The sequence below is a fragment of the Eretmochelys imbricata genome, chromosome 2 (genome assembly GCF_965152235.1).
Source record: "Eretmochelys imbricata isolate rEreImb1 chromosome 2, rEreImb1.hap1, whole genome shotgun sequence".
NCBI classification, from domain to species: Eukaryota; Metazoa; Chordata; order Testudines; family Cheloniidae; genus Eretmochelys; species Eretmochelys imbricata.
In genome coordinates this window covers 91,360,484-91,375,728 of record NC_135573.1, presented here as the reverse complement: position 1 = coordinate 91,375,728, position 15,245 = coordinate 91,360,484, and the positions used below count along the sequence as shown (strand labels likewise).

Sequence of the window (15,245 nt, the reverse complement as noted above, 5' to 3'; positions counted from 1 at the left end):
TTTCAGTGACACAGGATTTATTTAAATACATGTTTATTCGTGTTAAAGGGATAATAGTGGTTCTGACCCTCACCCCTCAAACCAAGCAAGAGGGACTGAAGTTCTACCTGCTGCAGAAGTGATTGCTACCTGCATGCCAATTAGATGCAAATAGCATTCCTCTTTGTTACACTTTTTATTTATACCCTGCTACATTCTTTTGGAGAAAGTTGTTACTTTACTGCTTCCTCTCCAAAGGGCATAATTGGGGGCTGGTGTCTTTACCTCTTTAACAAAAGGTGTTATTTAAACAGATTGAAGTGAAATGGGGTGCAAGAGGCTGAACGGACACCTTCACCTTAAACCAGGCTTATGTAAATTTAAAACACACATTTTATGCATCAGTTAAACAACCAATTTAAATTGACCTGGTGCAGCTTTTTCAAGGCCTCAGATTAGACAATTAGCAGTTAACATTGGAGGAATGGTCCGTCCTCAAAACCTGTGACTCCCAGAAGCAGGACCTGGATGATAGAGGATGAATCATTCAATAACTGCCCTGTTCTGTTCATTCCTCCACAAGAACTTGGCACTGGCCACTGCTGGAATACAGGATACTGGCCTAAATGAGCAATTGGTCTGACCAAGTATGGCCATTCTTATGTTCTTAACATGTCCATTGCATTTGTGATATTATTTCACAGGATTTGTGATATTTCCCAGAAAATGAAGTTGAGTGATTGAACACAAGGAGTCCGTCCAAGAACCTGCCTTGAGTAGAATACAAGATCTATATTACAAGGCTATCTCCATCACAATATATATTAACATCACACTTTTAAATCCTAGACTACACATTGCCAAAAATTTCAAGAAGGAATACGAGAAGGGTTGCTTTTTAAGTTATGAGAGCTTAAAACCTATGCTAACATATGCTGTAATAACCTTCAAAAGAGCTCTTTACTAGTTTTACCTTTCATCTAATGAAACATTTTATATAAGAATCACCATGTTAGTGTCTAATACTTGAAAGAGGCAATTATAAAACTTTAAATGGTGAACTATATTTCTAGCCTGTGAATCAGCACTAGATACCTGCACAACTGCAATATTTCATAGCCGACCACATGACTCCTTTCATAAAGCTCATTTTTTTAAGACATTATAAATAAAGTTTTTTACTTGATTCACATCAGGGTAATACAGTAGTTTAGAGTGTGTGTGTGTGTGTGTGTGTATAAACATCAGCAATGAAGAACCTGAAAACAGACTTTTCTAAAAAGAACTATACATATTCACCAACTAATATATTTAAAAGTTACCCTAACTGGAAATTAAAACAAAAAAGCAAAATAAAATATTTTTTCTAGGAAAAAAGCCATCAGCATTAATATTTTGCAATAGATATGGATCACTTTAAAATGATAATTGGAAACTATTTAAGAACATTTTACTAGATGCTCATAAAGCTACGATCCCACAATAGAGAAAGAGGGCTACCCTGGTTTCAAAAAATCAGTCTGATTTTGAAGGATAGTGAAAGCAGCTATAAAAGTTAAAAAAGCAATATATTAACAAATAGAAAAAACAGGAAGTTGATAGCAATGAATATAAACTAGAAGCTAGGAAATATAAAAAAATGATAAGGGAAGCCAAAGACGACACTGAGAAATCTTTGGCCAACAGCAATTTAAGTTTATTAGGAACAAAAGGAATCCTAACGATGTTGGTCTAGATGGAAACTGCAGAATGGTCAATAATTCAAAGAAGGCATAAGAGTTTGGTAAGTTTTTGTTCTATATTTGGAAAAAAGGCAGATGATGTTTTCATATCATATAGTGATGAAATACTTTCCATTTAAACGATAATTCGGGATGATATTGAACATCAGCTATTGAAGACAGATAGTTTTACAATCATCAGGCGTGGATAACTTTCAGAGCGTTTTAAAAGAGCTAGATGGACCATTAATGTCAATTTTCAATCAATCTGGGAATACTGGAAGAAAGCTAATGTTGTACCAATATTAAAAAAAAACGAAAACGGGATGATACAGGAAATTATACGCCTGACATTGATCCCATGCAAAAGTGTCAGCTGATACATAACTCTATATTAATAGAGAGCTAAAAGAGGCTAACATTATGCCAATCCGGCATGTTGTTATAGAAAATAGACCTTAACAAATTAACTTGCCTTTTTTAAAAATGAGATTACAAGTATGGTTATGTAATATACTTCAACCTCTAAGTTCTCTGACTTGATACTGTACCAACACTTTGATTAAGAAAACAACGATATAAAATCAATCTGGCACACATTACATGGATTAACAATTGCCTGATAGTCTCAAAACGTAATTGGAAATTGAAATTAAGTGGGTGTTTCTACTGTGGTCCTGGAGGGACTGGCTCTTGGTCCTACATCTACTTAACATTTTTATCATTGCACCAGGAAGAAAATAAAAGTCATGGATAAACTTTGGAGCTGATACAGACTAGGGGAGCAGTAAATAATGAAAAGGACAAGTCACTGATATAGAGTGCTTTGGACTGCTTGATAAGCAGGGTACATGGAAGCAATATGCGCTTCAATATAGCCAAATGTAGTCATACATCTAAGAACAAAGAACATAGGCCATATTTACACGTTGGGAGAATATCCTAGTAAGTGGTGGCACTGAAGAGAAGTTGGGCGTCATGGTGGATAATCAGCTGACCATGAGTTCCCAGTGTGACACCGTAGCTATAGGACTAATGTGATCCAGGGATGTATTAACAGGACAATATCTAGTAGGAAAGTTACTTTACCTTTGTATTCAGCAATGGGTGTCCAGTTCTGGGGTCCAAAATTCAAGGGTATCAAAAAACTAGAGGGAGAGCTCAGAGAAGAGCCATGAGACTGATTAAAGGATCGGAAGACAAGCCTTATAGTAACAGACTCAAGGATATCAATCTTATTAGCTCGTTAGAGAACTGTGTAATGAATCATGTTAGTCAAATATATATTCAATGTTAGAGAAATGAATTTGTAAATAAAATTTTTTTGCTTTTTGAATGTTTCTACTGACATAGCATTTCAGATTTTGCTAAGAGTGTTTTTAAATCAGAAAAGTGGTTTGTGTGCCTTATTTGTAAAATCTTGGCTATGCAGATAGCAAGGTAAAGCAGAGAGTCAAGAGAGAGTTATTAGCTTTGCAATAAATCATGTGTGCACACACTTTCCCAACAAGAAAAGCTAACAAGTAAAAATCCCAGGCCACAAAAACAGACCAGTAAAAACAACTATTGTAAGATAAGAACTGGATGGAGCCAATGGGGGTGATAGCAAGGACAAACTTTTGGGAACCAGAGAGAACAAAGTAAAATTTAGCAGGATAAGCAAAAATGTTGTAGGTTAGGTTAGTTATTGGAATTTATGCATGAAAATGTTTTCATTAGAACACAGATGAGGTAGCTGCATAAAGGTACAGAACAGAGGATAAAAGGTAGAGGATTGACAATAAGAGTGGAGAAGATATAGGGGAAGAATAACGGAACACTGCAGAGATCAGAGATGTGAAAAGAGTTGCCCTGTCCCTCAGGAAAGTAACTTGATCATTTACTTTTCCTGCTGAATCTGTTATTGCATGTATGTATAATTAATAGGTGATAAAACAAGCATAATAAAAGCTAAAAGAAACGTTTAATCCTGAATTGGAGTAGATCTCACCCAGCAAGCCTAAACAGAATGTCATGGTGTGATTTGATCACAGTCTATAAGTATCTAAGTGGGGAAAAGAAATTTGGAAACGGAGGGCTCTTCAAAACTAGAAGACATAGGTATAATAAGATCTAATGGCTGGAATTTGAAGCTACACAAATTCAAATTAGAAATAAGGCACAAGTTTTTAATAATAAGAGTAATTAGCCATTGGAACAACTTCCTAAAGGTTGTGATGGATTCACCATCAATAGAAATTTTAAAGTCAAGATTGGAATTGATTCAGGTTAGTTCCTATGGCTTGTGTCATACAGATCATACTAGACATTCACAGTAGTTCCTTCTGGTCTTAAAATCTAAAAAACAGGGCTTTTAAAGTGATCCATATTTATAGCAAACTATTACTACTGGTGGCTGCTTGATATCAAAACAATGTATACATTCACAATTTTCCAACAAGATACTTTGGATGTGTTCCTAATACTATAGAACTGTTTGAACTAGTTTCCTGAACTAGTTTTAGAGAAAAGAATATATTTTTCCAGTCACTGCCATCAGAAAGTTAAGATTACAGTTCGAGTCTCCAAAGATTTCCTGCACAAAAAGGGAAAGGTTTATATATGTAATGTACGCTCAACATTAGGTACATGAACTTAGGAAGACATTTAATAAAACCAGTCTAACATTGCATTCTGTAGTATCTGGCTGATGAATCTTGCCCATATGCTCAGGGTTTAGCTGATCGCCATATTTGGGGTCGGGAAGGAATTTTCCTCCAGGGCAGATTGGAAGAGGCCCTGGAGGTTTTTCGCCTTCCTCTGTAGCATGGGGCACGGGTCACTTGCTGGAGGATTCTCTGCTCCTTGAGGTCTTTAAACTACAATTTGAGGACTTCAATAGCACAGATATAGGTGTGAGGTTTTTTTTGTAGGAGTGGTGGGTGAAATTCTGTGGCCTGCGTTGTGCAGGAGGTCAGACTAGATGATCATAATGGTCCCTTCTGACCTAAATATCTATGAATCTATTTTCAGTCTCTAAATGAAAGCATAGCAAAAAAATTTATTCTGCAAAGAAGTGCATTTCAATACTAATGGGACATTAAACGTGAAGAACTGAACTGCTGGTACTTACACTGTTCTTCCGAGTGTAACCCCTCCCCATGCCATGAACTGCTTATTGGAGAGAATGGGTGGAACGTCTGAGTAGCAGGAAGTCGTTGCCAGTGGTCTGTTTCCCAAAATATTCACCTCACCTTTTATCACCACTTCATACTGAGGTCCAGATGGCAACACAAGGATTTTCAAGATACTACAAGTAGAAAATCCTGAAAGTCAGCTGATAAGCATGGGATTTCATCATGCAAACGGTCAAGTAAATTAGTTGTATATAACATTACCCACAGTATTTATTTTAGGCAAGGCAAGGCAAGTTGCTCCATCCAAAAAGTGTTGGGTAACAACTCCCAATTTAAGACCCTATTTTCAATCACCAAACTTTAAATTGTTTGAGACACCCTCATTATGGAAAATTTCAAACAAATGTGCCATTTCCAAAAACAATGTTGGGGAAAATACTGTTTTGTGCATCTAAAATTTTTGGCAGCCTTTTCTTTGAGAGACACTAGTACCCCATGCTTTGAATCAGACTTCAAATTTATCCAGGGGGTGTACAGCATGTTAGGGATACGCTTTGTATCATCCACGTGAAAATCCACTCAAATTCGGCCAAGTTACAAGCCTTCAAAAAACAAAAAAAAACTAACTTGCACATACCCAGTAAAGACCTGCTAGAGCTCCACAGTTAGATTTCCCTAAGATTCTGTCCATGTTTGGAAAGCCCAGGGCTGAGCAGGACTTTCCCAGAAATTACTGCTGTGGGCCAAGGCACTAGAACTGAGACCCTTTCTCTCCTGTGCTCTCACTAACCGTCCACGCACTTTGGCCCAGGCAGCATGGAGGAGAAAACTGCCTTATTTGAATATAAAAATGACAAGACCTGGACGTTGGGCTGAGCACAGTAGAGGTAGTAGACTGGGACAAGGATCTGGGACCGAAGAGAGAAGCATTTAAAACTGGTTGGGGTGAAGGAACTGGAACTAGCTGGTCAAGGAAACAAGGAGTGGGAGCCATGGGGGGGAAGATATAGGACAAGGAGCTGGGGGAAGCCTTGGACTAGTTGGGCAAATAAACTGGGATTGGGAACCAATTGGTGGGGGGAAGACAGATTACATAAACAGCAGGCAATGCCAGTTCTCCCCCGACATCCTAACCAATACTGGGAACAAGGAGCTGGGGGATGGTGAGACTAGTGAGGAGTCCAGAGGAGTAGACTATGAATTACTTGGATAGGAAGCCTCAGTTGAGACTGGGAGGAAGAGCCAGAGATAGGGAACAGAAAGGACTGGATCAGGGGCACAGTGAAGGACATGGGCAGAAGGGTCAAGCTCTTTTTTTTTTTTTTTTTGGGGGGGGGGGGGGGAAGAACTACGGGGACTGGGGGGACGACACAGAAGGTGTCTGTGACTACTAGAGCACACTCCCATCCAAAGCCTGGAATGAAACTCAAGATTCCCCAGTCTCACCATTCCTCTGCTGTCAGCAAATAGCATCTGGGAAACACACTGGCACAGTGTCCCATCTCCCTCTAGTGTTGGTCCACAGAAAATCACAATTTACTATTCCTATAATTAATTCCATTAGCTCAAGTGGCAGGAGTCTATAGCACGGATCTAAATCCAACCCTGCTGATGAACCATGTGGGTCTCAATATATCACATGATGAAATGTAGTTATTATGTTTGCTTTTTTAAACACCATGGAAATTACACACAAAACCCTACATTCAAAGAACTGTAAGATTGCAAAGTCAAGCACTTTGGAAGTGTTAAAATTATGGTTGTCTAGGCTACCTTAATTCAGCTCTCTTGTGCATATGAATTATTATACAGTCTAACTCCATGACCACATACTTCCCCCCCCTTCCCTCCTGGACCTCTGCTTCATTCTATGAACAAGATGAACAGTAGTCCAGGGATGAAATGAGGGCTGTGTTGTGAAGTAGGCTGTTGTCGGTAGGACACCTGCCTCATTTGTTGCTGAAATTGGAAGGTGTGTAGTGAACAGGGCAGCGAAGTGCAGAAAGAGAAAAGATGGTTTTATGGTTAAGACAGCTGAATTCTCCACTGAAGAAGTAGATTGTATAACTTCCTCTGCCACAGATTTTTTAGGTGATACGAAATAAGCCATCGTGATCCAGGGACCTGTTGGTGCCAACTAGCACACTGCACAGGCGCAAAGAGGGTTTAGAGGGATCTCTTGGGTTTGGACCCTACATAACAGTTTGTCAAAAGATGTCATGTAGGATCTCTAATGAAAGCTTATGTCCAAGTGAATATCAACCATTGTGAAATGTATGTATGGATAATACGTAAAGAGTCATGTATACATACTAAAAATTATGTTCTTTTGGGAACACCTTATCTGTGAATTCTGCAAGTGTCCAGTGTAACAGGGGCTGGACACTCAAGGGGGAAGCTCAAAGCACTCATAGATTGTAGCATACCTATTGTTTACCTGCTGAGTACGGTTATCATATGTCCCATTTGGCCAGGACAGTCCCCTTTTTATGCCCTGTCCTGGTCATCCTGAGTTTTTTTGGCAAAACTGGCATTTGTCTGGATTGCTCTTGCCAACTGATGATCAAGGCCCAGTTTTGCCAAAAAAGTGGGGCGCACCCCTCTAAGAGGACATGTTCCTCCCAGGCCAGGAGCTCAGGGGCTGGGCAGAACAGTCCCGCAGGCCGTAGTTTGCCCACCTCTGCTCTAGTAGCTTCCCAGGTATCAAAGTTAGGCTGACCTATAGTTTCCCAGCTCCTCCTTTTTCCCCTTTTTAAAGTTAGCCCTTCTCATCTTCCAGGATCTCTCCTGTCCTGCATGAGTTTGTACAAGTTATTACCAGTGGCTCTGAGATTTCCTCAACTAATTCCTTCAGTACCCTCAGGTGAATAGCATCTGGCCCACTGATCTGAATTAATTTAGATTGGTCAGAAGATCTCTGATGTGTTCTTTACTTATCCCAATCTGCATCTCTTCTCCTTTACTGTCTATGGTAATATTGCTAGTCATCTGGTTACTTTTTTTTTTTTTTTTTTTAAAAGAAGACTGAAGCAAAGTAGACATTCATTGAGCCGCTCTGCCTTACTATCATCTTCCGTTACCAGCTCACCTCCATTGAGCAGTGGACCCACAATGTCCCTGATCTTTCTTTTTTGTCTGACATATTTGAAGAACCCCTTCCTGTTGTCTCTAGCATTTCTTTGCCAACTGTAACTCATGCTTTGCCTTGGCTTTCCTGATTTTGTCCCTACAAATGTCCTAGCCTTACCCTCGCATTCTATAGCTATATATGGCCCCAGAGGTTTGGCTGACAAAGCCTCTTATAACAAAAGCACATGGAAGTCTTTTCTGTCTCTCTTTATGGGCCCGAGAAGTAAATATGCTGTAAATAGCATAATGTGAAGGAGAATGTTTTTCTTCTAAGATTTCAGGCACTGGACATGATTATAGGATGTTGGGAAGACCGCTGAGCATGATGTACACCTTTTAAATCCAGGCTTTTTCAAGTTCAGTTCTGCCACAATATTATGCCAGGTAAATATCTAACTAACTATCTTAGCTAAACTAACATCCTAAAACTAATCTACAAAAATAGAAGGCACTAGTTTTAGCTATCAATCCTTGTAATTTGGAGGGGAACATTTCCTTTTGTTGTGGTGGCTGCAAGTCACCGAGGAGGCAACTGGTGCCATGCCCCCTTCTTTGGCCGTGCCCTCAAAACATGCTACAACGCTGACAGGAAAGAGTGGAAGGGGTGCATGAACGCTCCAACAAGCGCTGCCACCAGAAGATTCCACCATCCACACTGCACCAGTTGACGTGCCCAGCAGTGGGTATATACAGTGGACACTTGTAGAAAAATTACCAGGAATCAAACTTTCCAAAGGAACTGGAGAACTAACTCAAGAGCAAAGATCTCTGCATTCAGGAAATAAAACCAGGAGAAAAGAGGATCACACTATTTCTCCCCCACCCTCTGCTCCCAGTCTAGACGACACATTTAAAATGCTTAGAATCAATCCTTGAACACCTAAGAAGCTAAATGACAAAAAAAAAAAAATTGCAATAAATACAAGATACTTGGGAGGCTGGCAAATCCTGATAAAAATCCCTTACTCTGAATTGTATGAAATTATGTGGGACCCTTTAACATCTGTTCACAACCCCCAGATTGAGAACCTCTTTTTTAAATAACTGATCATCAAGCAGATTATACCTTACCTTTCACTACTGGTTTTTAAATCCTTTGGAGAAAACAGGACTGCCACTTCTTGCTCTTCTCCAGGCATAAGGAAGAGATCCTCAGGTTCAACAGAAATGCAGTTGTCTTGACCTGATGTCTAAAGATACAAAACCAAATTTACTTTTTTAGGAGTAATCCCCTCCAGTCTGATATGATGTGTTATGCCTCTCTTTCAGTACATATATCAGAGGCAGCCTAGACACATACGTGGGAAATTCCCAAAACGGCCAACAATCCTGCACTAAATAATAGTTCCAACACTGTGCAGAAACCCTACGTTAGCGAACTAAATATAAACTTCTTAAATAGAAATTTCTTATTCAACTACGCTAATGACATACACAGACAATGAAGAGGTCACTGTAGAGGAACCCAGAGAACATTTTGGGTGGAGTTGATTGGGAAGAAGTAACTCCACAAAATGACGTCAGGTAAGTTTTACTTCACGGATCCAGACTTCTGTCCACTCATATAGGATTGGAACATAGCAAGCAATATGGAAACATAAGCAGTGGGGGAAAAGTGAGCATTTTGATTAGTTGCAGATAGAGTGGCTTAGTTCCTGTGATATCAGCCAGAAAAACTCCTGGTTCAGGGACCATTCCAAGGTGTCTGAAAGCTCAACTAGGCTGCTCTCATTTTCAGTGGCACTTTAATATGGATTACCCAGATAGAAGCTAGGAGAGAATGCATTGCTCTGTTTCGACTTGAGCTTCTTGTGCCTCCTTCCAATTTGTTTTCCCAGTTGGACCAGAATCATAATCCTCTCAGGTGATCCTGAAAGACCAGAAAAGCCGGTCTGACTGCTCATCTCAGACAGCAGTGTGCTGAAATCTCTGACCCTGATCACATTCCCTGTAACTTATGGTGCACCAAGTACATTTCCAACCCAGAAAGCTAAGCATTTATGGTCAGTATTTTTTGGAAACCAGTCTGTAAAGGGAAGATCTACTAGAAGGTTGGCTTCATGCTTCAACCAACCAGGTGACTAGACAGTGGAAATTGCCCTCTCTTTCTTCAGCATCTTTTACAGCGCAGTTCTGAGCCTTCAAGAAATATCTAGGAGGCCCCCCGTCCACGGAGTAATCTTACAGAAGTTATCTCGGAACTACAGCCAGGACTGGATGGAGGACAGACATCATGGAAATTACTGTCCAGATCTTAACAAATTTCTGTTGTTTCAGGAAGATTGACCCTCCCTCTGTTTTACCTGTAAAGTACGATTTGCTCTGGAACTTTTTAAAATTCACCATAATCCCCTGTGCTTAAAGCACAGAAAGTGTCTTTCAAGTCACCTCATCTAACATTTCTAGTGATGCTTGATAGAATGTAAGATAGGAATGAGCATTTAGAATTCCCTATACTCTTCAGCCTATTACCAATACCTTCATGAACACTGAGGGAAAAGAGGGAAGCAGACAGGCTGAAGAGCAGCATTTTGTATTGCTAGTAGCTACTTCCAAAGACAAACTGAAGTAACTTCTGGTAGTAAAATATGGCGGGTATATGGAGAAGTTTCTACCAGATCTAATATCAGGAAGTCTCCTGGAGAGATTGTAATAGTTCTGGAAGCTACAGTCTCCTTACATTTTGTTGCCTTTGACCTATTTAGGGTATGACCGCTTGCATTCCTCAGATCTTTATTTTATGAAAAATATGGAGTCTTGAGATTTTAAACCCTTCAAATCAGGGATTGTGTCTTTCTGGTGCTTTTTCAGTGGCCAGTATATGGAGCCAATTCCTAACTGAGATTTTTGGTAATGCTAGCGATACAGTCCTGAGTATCTTTCACATTGAAGGGCAGTCTGTATTTCCCTCATTCCTGGTGGTGTGTAACTTATTTCACAATAGTTTCATGCTTCTCTGAATACCTAAAGTTTGGAAGGGAAATTAAGATCAGACGTGGAGGAGCCTGAAATTCCAGAATAATCCCACTACACTCTCCTGTACCTACTTGCTGAGTTTGGTACAGTCTATGAATTGTAGGCTAGATCTATTTCCGGGTGGGGGCAAGCTTGATTGCTGTTAGACTGACTGTATACACTTACTGACAAAATTGGGCTCATTTCATGATCTGTTTCCCTCTGGAGTTCCATGCTTACATCTCATCTCTCATGCACCTATTGCTGTGAGTATTAATCTTTCGCTCCTGTATGAGGGCTTTTAATTTTTAAGCTTGTCAGGAGTAGCGAGCAAATACTTTGTCTTGTCCATATTTTCAACTACTACCTATGAAACTTCCTCATTAATAAGATTTGCCTACAGCCTTCTCAGACACGGATTTGTTTTAATTATGCTCTGCCCAGGATTTGATTTAAAACTAGCCACTGAATTTGCTACCATGGCTCTTACCAACAGCCTCCTGGATTTCATAAACAATGGTTAAAGACACTTTCTTCAGTCATGACTTAAGTTGTTAAATATTTTGAGGAGGTTGAAGATGGACAGCAAATAAGTCACAACAAATCCTTGTCTCTCAAGATTCTGTGGCCTTGGAAAAACAAGTAATTTCTAATGAGGAACTACCTGAGACTTCGTATGTTGCACAGGGACCGGAAGTGCGACTCTGGGAGATACGCTCTCCCCTGTTTAGAGTCCAATACCGCCCCTATAAACCATCCGCTGAACGGGCGACAGAATTGACTTCTGTACCTTCAGTAGAAGGCCCCGGTCATCGAAAGTAGACCGCATGATGCTCACTTGTGTCTCCACTTGCACCCTGTAGCAGCCCTTGATTAGCCAGTTGTAGAGGTATGGGAACACCTGCCCGTGGCACTTGCGTAGGAACACAGCCATGACTGCAATGCACTTGGTAAACACTCAAGGAGCCACTGACAGGCCGAACAGTAGGACAATGAACTGATGAGTGTGATTCACCGTGAACCTGAGGTAGTTTCTGTGTAAGCGTCCTTCAAATCGAGGGTGGCATACCAGTCCCCCCAGATCCAAGAAAGGGATAATGGAGGCCAAAGAGACCATGCAGAACTTCAGTTTCTTCATGAACTTGTTGAGATTTCACAGGTCTAGGATGGGCCTTAGGCCGCCTTTGGCTTTTGGTATTAGGAAATACCGTGAAAAGAAACCCTTCCCCTTCAGCTCCTGAGGAACCTTTTCCGCTGCCTCCAGTTAGGAGCAAGTGCACCTTCTGCACAAGGAGTTGCTCGTGAGAAAGGTCCCTGAAGAGGGACAGGGAAGGGGTTGGAAGGCAGGGAGAACTGGAGGGCGTACCCCCTTTCTACCGTGCGAAGTACCCAGCGATCTGATGTAATACAGGCCCAGGTAGGGCAGAAACGGGACAGTCGGCACAAAAAGGAGAGGTGGGATGGATCTGCAGTTCGGACTGGTGGGTCGCCCCCAGTCGCACCTTCAAAAGTTCTTCTTCTGACCAGAGGATTGTTTCACCTGCCCACAGCCCTGGGCTGAGGAAGAGTGAGGTCTTTTCCTGTTCTTTCTATTCTGCCTCCAAGAAAAGTCCTACCTGTTCTGAGGGTGGTAAAAACAAGGTGGGGGCTACGGCTTCAAATGCCTCCATTAGGTAGCAGGAGCGTGCAGGCCAACGGATTTGAAGGTGGCCCTCGAATCCTTGAGGCTGTGAAGCTGCAAGTCAGTTTTTTTCTGAAAAAGAGGGTCGAGCTCCCAAAATGGAGGTCCTGGATGGTTTGTTGGACCTCAAATGGTACACCTGAGACCTGCAGCCAGGAGTTCCTTCTCATAGCTACCCCAGAGGCCATAGCGTGAGTGGACGAATCCACCACATCGAGCGAAGCCCATGCAGCGAAGCCCAGGCAATGAGCTTGCCCTCCTCTACCAAGGAGGAGAGCTCTGCCCTGGAGTCTTGCGGCAACAGCTCCATAAATTTTGCCATTGCTCCACAGGACTTGTAGCTGTTACCTACTGAGAACAGCCTGGTGAATAGAAATTCGGAGTTGGAGTCTCCCCGTTGAATAGATTTTCTTCCAAAGAAGTCCAGCTTTTCGGCCTCCTGGTTTTTCAGGAAGGGTCTCTGATAGCCTTGGCGCTCCCGTTAATTAGCCACTGACACGACTAAGGTGTCTAGCGGGAGACATGTGATAAGGTGCTCGAACCCCTTAGAGGGAAGGAAGTATTTCTGTTTGTTCCTCTTTGCTAATGGTGGTAAAGAAGCAGGGGTTTGCCACAGCGACTTGGTGGTACCTTGAATTGTTTTGATAAATGGCAAGGCAATTCAGGAGGGACCAGAAGGGGCAAGAATGTCCACCATGGGGTCTGATGTCTCAATGATGACCTCCACCTGGATCCCCAGGTTCTGCGCCACCCTCCTCCAGGTCCTGTTCCCTGCCCATGGCACCAAGGGGATCATGCAGCACCTTGTATTCCGGCGCGCTTGATGTTGGTAGTGGTGCAGTGGGTGCCGGAGGTGTTGGTGCAGCCAATGCTAGGTCCTGCCCCTGGATAGGTGCCAGAGGCACCTATAAAGCTAAGGCCACCGACACTGACCTAGAGTAGGACCTCTGGCTCCAGCCCTGGTGGAATGTCCAGGCGGTCCAGAATGGCCACTTATTAGGGGCCTGCCACTGACAGGCCGTGACACTGGATGAGACTCCTGTTGCTCGCATCTGTCAGACCTGGATCAACTGCTCCTCCTGGACCTGTGGGAGTCTGCTTCCAACTCCAAGCACTCACTATACAAGGATCACGGAGGAGCGATGCCCTGCAGTGCCGGGGAGTGGTGCCTGGAACTTTGAGACTAGTGCCACTCCCCTATTGATCCACTGGTGGATTGTACAGGTGACTGGTACCAAGGAGATGGCAACTGGTGCAGTACCATTGCAGGTTTGCTTCTGGACAGCACAGAGGATCTCATGGGTGCCGCTGAAACCAAGTTCAGTGTCCTGTCTCATCTAGGAGGGGAAGGTGGTGCTGAAGAGGCAATGAGGTTGTTGGCGGCCTCGACTGCCTCCGGCGTGGAAGGCAGCTGGAGATCGTGGTCCTCCCAGAGAGGGGAGTGCTGGGAGCCTGGACTCGACTGTTCCTGTGCTGGGGCAGGAGTCGATGTGACCTTAGTCAGTGGAGCCGAACGCCCGTGGCCCAACACAGATCTCATGGTGGTGGGCTCCTGCACTAGTCTGGGCTTGAGGGAGCAGCCCCTTTTGGGTGTCCTCTTCCTGTGGGGCACAGGGGATTGAGAATGGTGCTGCCCACTGCCCTGTGTGGAACTCTGCCGGTGCCAAAGGTCTCTGGCAGAGTCCTTCCTCGGCACCGAATCATGCCTGGTCAGTGCTGGCACACTGTGCACAGATGCTGAGGTGCTCGGCGTCAGCTCCACTCAGCTAGGGTCCAAGTGAGGATATAGAGCAGCCTCCATTAGCAGGATCTTGAGGCACTGATCCCTCTCAGACGAAATCCTCTGCAGATCTTGCAGCATTCTTTCTGGTGGCTTTCCCACAAACACTTAAAGCAGGAAGTGGGGGGGTCACTTCTTGACATAGACTTGCCACACACTGCGAATCGAGGCATTCCCCAGTACCAGGGAAAAAGGGGTAAAGGGGGGGGGTTACCCCCAACTGAAACTTATCTAGCACTATTCTAAACTATACTGCTATAAACCTACCTATTTACAGGATAAAAGTTCGAACTACTGGAGAAGTTGCGCTTGCAAAGCAAGAGCTACGAGCATTTCCGCTAACCATCACAGGCTGTAAGAAGGAACTGAAGTGGTGGCAGGTTGGCAGGGCCTTATATTCAGCACCATGAAGGTGTGACCCCAGGGGGCGCCCAGACCAACCCAACAGGTACTGTTGGCGAAAAACCTTCCAGTATGCATGCAGTACACACACACCTAACTGGAACTGATATGAGCAATCACTCAAAGAACCACCTCTCTTCTTTTTAAAGAATCCTTATTGAGGTTACAGGGACAAACCATCCCGATGTGTAGAAAGAATAGTAAATATGGCAGGCGACCAGCTTGGCTTAACAGCAAAATCCTTGCTGATCTTAAACACAAAAAGAAGCTTACAAGAAGTGGAAGATTGGACAAATGACCAGGAAAGAGTATAAAAATATTGTTCAAACATTCACAAGTGAAATTAGGAAGGCCAAATCACACCTGGAGTTGCAGCTAGCAACAGACGTTAAGAGTAACAAGAAGGGTTTCTTCAGGTATGTTAGCAACAAGAAGAAAGTCAAGGAAAGTGTGGGCCCCTTACTGAATGAGGGAGGCAACCT

At 42.8% G+C, this 15,245-nt stretch overlaps 1 protein-coding gene across 1 annotated transcript in view; it reads right to left on the bottom strand.

The window, feature by feature from the left end:
- Positions 1-15,245, bottom strand: part of CEP192 (centrosomal protein 192) — a 219,402-nt gene that overhangs the window by 71,733 nt on the left and 132,424 nt on the right. Inside the window, exons 38-39 of the mRNA XM_077808693.1 lie at positions 9,017-9,135; positions 4,813-4,989 (exon numbers count right to left, since the gene is read on the bottom strand). Coding sequence (XP_077664819.1) covers positions 4,813-4,989; positions 9,017-9,135 — 296 coding nt within the window. The remainder of the gene's footprint in view (positions 1-4,812; positions 4,990-9,016; positions 9,136-15,245) is intronic.